This window comes from Nicotiana tabacum, chromosome 10 (assembly GCF_000715075.1).
Source record: "Nicotiana tabacum cultivar K326 chromosome 10, ASM71507v2, whole genome shotgun sequence".
Lineage (NCBI taxonomy): Eukaryota > Viridiplantae > Streptophyta > Magnoliopsida > Solanales > Solanaceae > Nicotiana > Nicotiana tabacum.
The window spans coordinates 29186938-29196859 of NC_134089.1; the positions used below are offsets into that span (position 1 = coordinate 29186938).

General features: G+C 36.7%; 1 protein-coding gene and 1 non-coding gene across 3 annotated transcripts; one reads left to right on the forward strand and one right to left on the reverse strand.

Moving 5' to 3' along the window:
• Positions 1 to 1504: 1504 nt before the first annotated feature.
• Positions 1505 to 4699, reverse strand: LOC107811095 (uncharacterized). Of its 2 annotated transcripts, XR_012695429.1 has the most exons (4): positions 4526 to 4697; positions 2432 to 3467; positions 2086 to 2226; positions 1505 to 1884 (listed from the first exon to the last, which is right to left on the reverse strand). XR_012695429.1 is itself a non-coding variant. In XM_016635967.2 (2 exons), exon 2 carries the CDS (start codon positions 3454 to 3456, stop codon positions 2476 to 2478), a length of 981 nt encoding a protein of 326 aa, XP_016491453.1. In that variant the 5' UTR covers positions 3457 to 3467; positions 4526 to 4699; the 3' UTR covers positions 2252 to 2475. The 2 variants fall into 2 exon arrangements, 1 of the variants encoding a protein (XP_016491453.1); XM_016635967.2 differs by lacking the exons at positions 1505 to 1884; positions 2086 to 2226 and having other exon boundaries at positions 2252 to 3467; positions 4526 to 4699.
• A 42-nt stretch (positions 4700 to 4741) lies between these two features.
• On the forward strand, positions 4742 to 4812 carry TRNAG-GCC (transfer RNA glycine (anticodon GCC)). Its single transcript has one exon. It is a non-coding gene; the product is annotated as a tRNA-Gly (tRNA).
• The last annotated feature ends 5110 nt before the right edge of the window (positions 4813 to 9922 follow it).

Below are 9922 nucleotides of genomic sequence, written 5' to 3' on the forward strand. Positions count from 1 at the left end.
CAATGCTATTGGGAAATACCATTTTGTAAAGCTTTAAGAATGCCAATGCTATTGGGGAAATGACAGAATCACAAATGCAACCTGTGTTTTCCAGAATCTTTAGCCACAACTTAAATTAAAACCAATGGCATAGTTGTAAACATCTATATATAGTATGCAAAAAACCACCTGGAAATGATAAGAAAAAGGATAACCCTCCACCATGTAATACATTCTTTACAACCTTTGCTTGTCATATCAAGAATCAAATCTTTAAACTGCTTTTTTCAAATCAAATAGCCAGCAGCCAGTCCATATTCTAATCTCTTAGATTAAACACTGACCATAGCCTTCAAAACTTGAACTCATGCTATTAGTTGCTAATCCAACTAGACTAAGGGACATAAGATATATAAGGGAATATAGTAGTAATCATTCAAAGATCAAGAGTACCTAACAAATAAACTGGAAGGAAAAGAAAAAGAGGATGGTTAGTGCTTCCGCACCTACATAATACATACTAGCATCTTAGTCAATTCTTGGAAAAAGAAAATTTGACATGATTTTATGTTTTCCTTAGAAATTGTTTAATTTTGCCGTTTGTTAAACTTTTGGACCATTCATAGTTTCATATCCTTGCGTTAGCTAATTGTTTCATATTTGTCTTTACCATTAGTGGTGCTCCAACATGAAATGGATGGACTCCATGTCCAAACTTTTGCAAAAAAAGGTTCATATTTACCTCTCAACATTTGCATGTGATCTAAAATTACCCTTGGGTTGGAGGTCAGTTAGAGGTCTGGAGCAAAAATGAGACTTTTTCCTAACAGTGGGGTAAGATTAGACCAAAAGTTTAAAAAATATCTCAATTTCGAATAATGCAGGGACAAATTTGTTTATGTATAAACGATAAAGTCCCAAGTTAAGATAAAGATGAAAAGTGAAATAGATTTGACTATTGTATTAAAATCGTCGTAATATGACGATTTGATATTTGTTATACAACTGAAAGCCATTTAGCTTATTATCTTACCCTTTCATAAAAGTTTGTTGACAATCGAAATACTGCCGGTGCCAACTTGCTTATGTTAGGGTTTGTCACTTTTTTAGATGGTTGACAAATTAATATACATTGATTATTTAAAAGTTGACAGCATTTCTGGTCACCCAAAAAGTGAAATGTAGATTAAAATCATATTTTTTTGGGTTTTTACTCGGTATCCGGTATTTTTTTGGGTTTCTACTCGATATCCGGTATCAGCATTGGGATCCAACTACATTTGAATTTGAGCTGGAAGTCCCATATTAGAGGTAAAGTGTAAAGTGTTCCCTAACAAAATAACTCCATACTCAGGGCTCGAAGGAGTATTTATTACTCTATCACAAACATATTGGAACTAAAGGAGTAAGACACTAGCAAACTGTCAACCGCTAAAATAGTACAGATATAACGTATGCTCACACTTCAGGATTCTGAATATAGGTCAGAGCAATTCAGTAATATTAATAAATTGAACTAATACAATCATGGAACCGAGTAAAGATTAACAAACCGTCAACTGGTTACACAGTACTGAAATAAGTATATGCTAACAATATAACAATATATCATCTTTGATGCTATATCAGTCTTTCTCAATTTATTCAGAAATTTCTTCTTTTCTCTTTTTCTCTTCTTTTTTTTTTTTTTTTGGGTGTGTGTGTGTTAGCAGAACTTCTCTTCGAACAACACATTTTCGGCTCTCTCCCCACAATTTAGTGAAGCCAAACCATTAGTATCAAACGTAGTTGTTATTATTTTGGGTCCTAAAGATTCTAAACTATTTACCGGAAGGCATATCTGCATCTGTTTGAAGTTCAAGCTCCTATTTAGAAAGCATAGTTCTTCCGTCCACATTAGCTGAACTGTTGTGTTACACAAATCAATATTCAGTTAACGCCACAGATAAAGATATTAGGCAACAAGAGTTGAAGCAAATGATCATTTCAGCATTCAAACAAACAAACTGAAGAACTTCTTAATCAACAGAAAAACATACAAACTTCAAACTGAGAAAAACGTTCAAACTTCTTGCAGTAAACTTCTATATTCTGATACTGACTTACCCAAAATAATTGGAGGTTGCAAATAGCAAATTTTCCTCTCTACTCTTCGCAAGGAAGCCTGAGCGCGAGATACCAAAGTAGCAAATTAGCATTTCCCCTCCTCACACCCTTGAGGGAGAGGCGGGCAAAGTAATCAGGGTTCTGCGGGTAATCATAAACAATAGTAAGATCAACTTCATTATAAATAGTATATCATTTTGAATTCCACAAAAAGTTCCACCCACAGTTCACACTTTACGTGCTGAACTCACAGTTCTTATTAGTTTTCAAACTAGATTTAATCAGTGAATAGTTAAATATGCAAAATTATACACATGAACAAGGAAGATTTACACATGCAATCTACCAAATTTTGAGCTTGTCTACTTATCAGAACTCTTATTTCTCGGATTAAAGCTGATAGCTCCCATCATCTTGCAAATTTAATTCAAACACCGGAGAATCTGAATCATCAAACTTGTCTACCACATTAAACCTTCCATGCTCTCCATCATGATCAGCTGGTCTATAACTCTTATTCTTTATTCTAGACATCCCAGTTTCCGCTGAACTAAATTTTTCAGGGTGACCAAACATCTTCCTCCGATTTGCGTTCTTGCCGAATTTATTTTGCATGCCCTTGCGATCGTTGCCATCTATTGACACTTTATTGTTATCTTCCATATCCAGATAACCCTCTTTTCCTTCTCTATCGGATCCAGTTCTTAGTGTTCTTGAATTTCGTTCACGCCTATTACTCTTCATTCGCACCTTCCTATCACTTTCACTTTGAGAATCTGAACCCAAATTTGAAGAGTCCTCAAAACCACCAACTGCATTCTCAATTTTTCCATAGGGTTTAATGCTATGAACAACTCCCTTAGGGAAAAACCTAGCCGAGGATAATCCATCTTCGGGCTTGAACAATTCTGGCCCATCATTGTCAGACCACATATCAAACCCTCCAGGCTTTTGAAACCGATCAGCCAAGACGCTCAATTGCTCATCAGCACTCACAGAGAACAAAGTGGGTGCCTTTTCTACCACTTCCCAAGGTCTCTCAAGCTCAGAGACAGCAGCTTTGAGCTCAGCCCGTTTCCTCATCTCATAGATTTGGCGTTCCCGAGCCAATCGAGCCTTAAGAAGCTGTTTTGCTTTCTTTGCTTGCATTCGTTTCCACTGCCACTTTGAGACGCCTCCTGGATAGGTTCTTGGGCCACCACCCATCCTAATTGTTGAGGATTTATAAGGAATATTAGTGATTGTTGTGGTGGATAGATTAAGTGTACAGAATTTGGTGGAGAGGAAGAGTTGGGATGCTCCTGAAATTGTTTTGGATGAAGACAAACTCCGATATGGTGCAACTAAGAATGGAGATTGGAGAAGAGACATTTTCTTTTTTCCTGTAAGCAAAATATTTTGCAGAACTTGAGTTGGATTTATTTAGCTAGCACATCCGAGAAAACAAATCAAAAACTTCATGAATCATGGCTATGGCAACGTCATCTAAAACTAAAACATGAAAAATAACATAAAGAGTATATGTAAACAATAGATTATAACCAATTTAGTTAAGATTCTGAACTAATTGCCTCACCTCCATCAAACATTGTAAAGTTACTTTGGTACATGACCACTTTAGTGATTATATAGGATGACAAATTTCCACCCCTTCGACCACTCCTTTTTTTTATGATGGTGGTTCCAAGCCAGCATGCGTGCAGCTCAACTTTCACCGGGTAAAGAAATAGGATTTATACACTATCACCCCGTGGCGAAACCAATAATTTCGCTAAAGGTGTTCAAGGTTCAACATCGATGTATAAAAAGTAATTTTTGACCTGTATACACATTATAATTTTCTATAAAACTCAATACAATTTTCCGAGTATGGGTGTTCAACCACCCTTCACTCTATCTGGCGACGTCACTGCTATCATCAATTGATCAATCAATCAACTATTTTTTGATCTTAAACTAGTTGTTGTTTGCTATACCAATTGTCTATACCCATTTTTCTCTATTCGGACTCATTTCATTCCAGTAGTAAATCTTTCTCTAAAACAAACTAAGGGTTCTCTGGAACTAGAATTCTCTAAATTGCACATTTATCGCACGCTGACATACAAATACCTAATTAGAACTAAAGCTCCTGGCAAACAGCTGACCTATTGTAAGCGTAACAGTGTGTATAGCATAATGGTCTTTTTTTTTAAAGTAGTATATTATTAAATGTTCTTCCCACCAGAACACTAATTAAACAAAATAGAAACGGTATATGAAAAATAGATAAAATTGTGAAAATTTTCACGGAAAGAGATAAGCAAAATTGCGATTATACCAAACAAAGAGGGGAAAATTAGAAATTCAACACTGTAAAGAACAAAGCATATGCAAGAGAAATTAAATGCCACAAAAAAGATAAGAAAATGAAGTAAAGAATGGGAGAAATTAAGCTCACTTGGAAAAGAACGCGCAAAAGAGCTGACAAATGAAAAGACAGCGCTTTGATTCTCCGTTCGATAGCTGTTCGTCGCCGGTAGGAGCTACTGTTCACTCATCTCTCTCTCCCTCACGGACTGATATGGCCACATGGGCCGCTGGACTTCTCAAATTGCAGATTCGATGTCACTATGTTGAATTAGGATATAACTTTTTTTCCCTCATCTTTCAAGAAGCACCAGTGGTCTAGTGGTAGAATAGTACCCTGCCACGGTACAGACCCGGGTTCGATTCCCGGCTGGTGCATCTCGTTTTTTCTGTTTACACTTTTCACACTCGATAATGTGTGTACGCATCCTTACCCCTACATTAAAGGCTGGTGCATCTCATTTTTTCTATTTATACTCGAGAAATCTATATTAAATATTTTGGTTTTAATAAAATATCCTTTCACCAAATATTTGAAGCTAATGTTTCCTTTTTGTTAATCAATTTGAAGTAAGAAACTTTGAAAATAAATAATTTTATCCTTTTGCAATATATTGAAGCTAATTCTTCCTTTTTGTTACTCGTTTATAGTAAGAAAAAATTGAAAATAAAAATAAGTTTGTTATAAATAATATTAAGAGTGAATGTCCATGTATTATGAAGTTACTTGGGAGCAAATTAGTTGGTCATAAACTAGTCTATTATTGTAATTATTTCAAATGATTATTTTAAGTAAAAAGACAAACAATTTGGTGTTTCTTTATGAAGACTTATGGCCAAGTGACATGGCCTTCAAGAAGTGGCAAGGCCTTTCAACAAATATCAAGATTTCAATAAGTGGCAAATCCTTTTCAAAAAAATGTCAAGACTTTCAACAAGTGTCAATACTTTGGACAAGTGGCCAAATCCTTTATGCAAAAGTGCCTATAAATAGGCCCAAACACTTGAAAATATCATCAAGAAAAGTTTATTAATTATCTCCCTCTAAATTCCTCTTGTTTTACTTTATTTTTTATTATTCCATAATACGTTATCAGCACAAGGCTCTAATAATTTCCACTACCACTTTGGGATTTATTTTCATATCCTCTTTTAGAATATGGAAATTTTTCAATCTTCAGTTGGATCCAGGATCAATAAAAATAATATCTTTTGGATAGTGCCACAACACATACTATTCTGAGAGATAAGAGATATTTCTCTTATTTAGTGATGAAAGAAGCCAATATTGAGACAATATCTGGTAGTACAAAATTAATTGAAGGCTCTGGAAGAGCTAATTTATTACTACCCGGAGGAACAAATTTGACTATTAATAAAGCATTATATTGTAGTAAGCCTCAAAAAATTAACTGAGCTTTAAGGATATCCACCAAAATGGATATCATATTGAGATTATAAATGATGAAAAGATTGAATATTTTATATTGCTACAATAAAGTCGGGTAAGAAATATGTGCTTCAAAATTTACCCGTTCTTTCCTCTGGCTTGTACTACACAAATATTGGCATGGTTGAAACACATACTATTGTAAACCAGAAGTTTACTAATCTAAATAATTTTATTATTTGGCATGACCGGTTGGGCCATCTCGGTTCAAGCATGATGCGCAAAGTAATTAAAAATTCGCATGGACATTCATTGAAGAACCAGAAGATTCTTCAATTTAAAGAATTTTCCTTTGTTGAATGCTCTCAGGGTAAATTTATTACTAGACCATCAACAACTAAAGTTGAGATTGAATCCCCAGCATTTCTGGAACATATACAAGATGATATATGTGGACATATCCACCCATCATGTGGATCATTTAAATATTATATGATTTTAATAGATGCATCTACAAGATCGTCACATGTGTGCTTATTATCAACTCGCAATCTGGCCTTTGCGAGATTGTTAGCTCAATTAATAATATTAAGAACACAATTTTCAGATTATGCAATTAAGACAATTCGTCTTGCTAATGCTAGTGAATTTATATCCCAAGCCATTAATGATTATTGTATGTCAACTGAAATAACAGTTGAACATCATGTAGTTCATGTTCATACTCAGAATGGGCTAGCAGAATTATTTATCAAACGTCTCCAATTAATTGCTAGATCATTGCTTATGAGAATAAAACTTTCTATTTCGATATGTGGTCATGCTATTTTGCATGTAGCAGCACTTGTGTGCATCAGGCCAACGAATTATCATAAAATCTTTCCATTACAATTGGCTTATGGTCAGGAGCCAAATAATTTTCATCTTAGAATATTTGGATGTGCAGTATATGTTCCAATTGCTCCATCACAACGCACAAAAATGAGTCATTAAAGAAGATTGGAATATATATTGGATATGAATCTCCTTATATTATTAAGTATTTAGAATCCATGATTGGAGATTTATTCACGGCAAGATTTGCTGATTGCCATTTTGATGAATTAGTTTTTCCAACATTGAGGGTAGAGACTAAGCAGCTGAAAAAAAAAAGATAGATTGGAATGTATTATCACTATCTTATTTAGATCCTCGTACAAATCAATGTGAACTAGAGGTTCAAAAGATAATTTATTTGTAAATATTGCAAATCAATGCCAGATGCATTTACGAACCTACCAAGGGTTACTAAATCTCATATTCGAGCTGCAAATGTTCCAAATCGAGTTGATATCCTGGTGTCACAACCCTAACCCCGAACCCGATCGTGATGGCGCCCCTCGTGAAGACAAGGCCAACCAATCTAACACAACTCATCCTTTTAAGCAGTTAAATAGCATAAAAATAGTTTAAACATGATTTAATAGCAATAGCTAGCGGAAATAGAGATAAAAAAGTGGAAATCCATTTCGACACAGCCCTAACCAAGGTGTCACAAGTCACGAGCATCTATGATACTAAATCCTCAAATGTAACTACAGAGTTTCAAATACTGAGCTAGAAACGTAAAAGAGATAGATAGAAAAGAGCTCCAGGCTGCGAACGCCAACAACTACCTAAAGACCCCTCGAAGATCCGCCTGAATCTGGAATGAATCAGCACTCGGGAGCGGAACCAACGACGCCTGAATCTGCACACATGGTGCAGGGAGTAGTGTGAGTACTCTGACCTAGTGAGTAATAATTATAAATAATGACTGAAAGTAAGTAAACACGTATACACAAGGTATTCCATAATGAAGCAGTTAAATAAGAAATTTGCAAGCAGAAAACCAATGAAAAGTAGAATAAAATACTTCTACAACAATTAAACAGGTAATTGACAGACAATTAAGATAAAGTAAACACATAGAAGTTCGCCCCTCGGGCACAATATCAACAATCTCCGCCCCTCGGGCTCAATCTCACATCACAATGGGTACCCATGCTCACTGGGGGTGTACAGACTCCGGGAGGGGGCCCTTACGGCCCAAGCGCAATATCAAGTCATCTCGTGGCAACAAATATAGGCCCTCGACCTAATATTAATCAAGCCACCTCGTGGCGTACATATGTATCTCAGGACCTCGGCCTCATATCAGTATTAGTGTATCCTCACATTTGGCCCCCGGCCGTACTCAGTTCGAAAACCATCACAAGCCCCTCGGACATTAGTAAAGCAGTAGTTCTCAGCCCAAAACATCATTTAAAATATCATTTAAGTCTTAAAACTGAGTAAAAGTGGTTGAGTTGTAAAACAGTGGAAAACAGCATGACTGAGTTCAAGTAATAAGTCAAAACAGTGAGGAAATAGTGATAAAAATCCCCGAAGGGTTCAAATAGTTGGCACAAAGCCCAAATATGGCAATCAGCCCAAGTCATGATGATAACAAATAAGTTTCAGTCAAATACACGGTAAAATCATCAATCGGGACGGACCAAGTCATAATCCCCGGTAGTAAACGACCCCACGCTCATCATCAAGTGCGTGTCTCACCTCAATATAGCACTACGATGTGCAATCCAGGGTTTCAAACCCTCAGAACATCATTTACAATCATTACTCACCTCAAACCGGCTAAATCTCTAGCTCGTGACGCCCTTGCCCCTCGAATCGGCCTCCACGTGCGTCGAATCTATCCAAAATCAGAACTAATACGTCACAATATGCTAAGGGAACAAAGCCCGAGCGAAAACAATCAAAAAATATCAAAAATCCCAAAATTAGCAAAACCCGAGCCCCGGGCTCACTTCTCGAAACTCGGAAATTTTCACATCAACGGGTTCCTTATCCTCCCACGAATTCATACATATCAAAAGTTCTCAAATCCGACCCCAAATAGTCCTCCAAATCCCCAATCAAAAATTCAAAATCCCAAGCCCTAGTTCTTCCATTTTTAGCTTAAGTTTCCATGAATTCCTAGGTGGATTTCACAATAGAATCGAGTTTTAGGTCCGAAATTCTTACCTCCAAACGTTTCTCCTTGAATCCCTCTTTAATTTCCTTCAAAAAACTCTCAAAAAGACCAACTATGGAGTAAATGAGCTCCAAAATCGCGGATGAAATGAATTAAAACATTCTGCCTAGGCCTGCTTTTCCTTTATTGCGATCGCGGCACTTCCCTCGCGATCGCGAAGAACAAATTTTAAACTCCCCAAAATTACACTACGCAAACGCGACCTCACCTACGCGAACGCAATGCACAAATAACCTTCAGCCCATCTTCCTCTACGCGATCGTGAGTGTCTTCACGCGAACGCGATGCACAGCTTCCCAGCCTTCCGCGAACGCGAAGCTTCTCACGCGAATGCGAAGGCTTAATTCTGGACTTCCTCAAATCCTTCTACGTGATCGCAATACACCCTACGCGATCGCGAATGGTAATTCTCTGCAACACCTGATCCTATTTTTCTGCAACTCCTAAACTCCAAAAATAACCCGAATGACCATCCGAAACTCACCCGAGGTCCCCGGTGTCACACCTCCTCTTTACCGCGCCCGCGGGGCGCGTGGGGAGTTTTCTCCAATTGAAGGACAGTCGAAACGGGATTTATTTAATTATTTCAGAGTCGCCACCTGGGAATTTTAAGGCGTCCCAAGTCACCAGTTTTAATCCCTGAATCGAGGAGAATATGACTCTGTTATTTATTCTGCGAACCAGAAATCCTGAGTAAGGAATTCTGTTAATCCGGAAGAAGGTGTTAGGCATTTCCGAATTTCGTGGTTCTAGCACGGTCGCTCAACTGTTTTTATTATTGGCTTAATTATCTTGATTTTACTAAATACGTTTTTTTATTGCCTGATTTTACTACCGCTTTTACTTATTGTTTGTGACGAATTACGCGTACGTATATTCGTATTATATATCTTTTATAATTACAGAGGATCGTGTCACGCATACGTGTACACAATAAAATTGTCCATGTTATAGTTTTTATTAAAAAAAATATATGTTCGAAATTTAAAATAAAATCAGGAACATCATCACCCTTGTATTTAGACAATGAACTGCAAATCTCG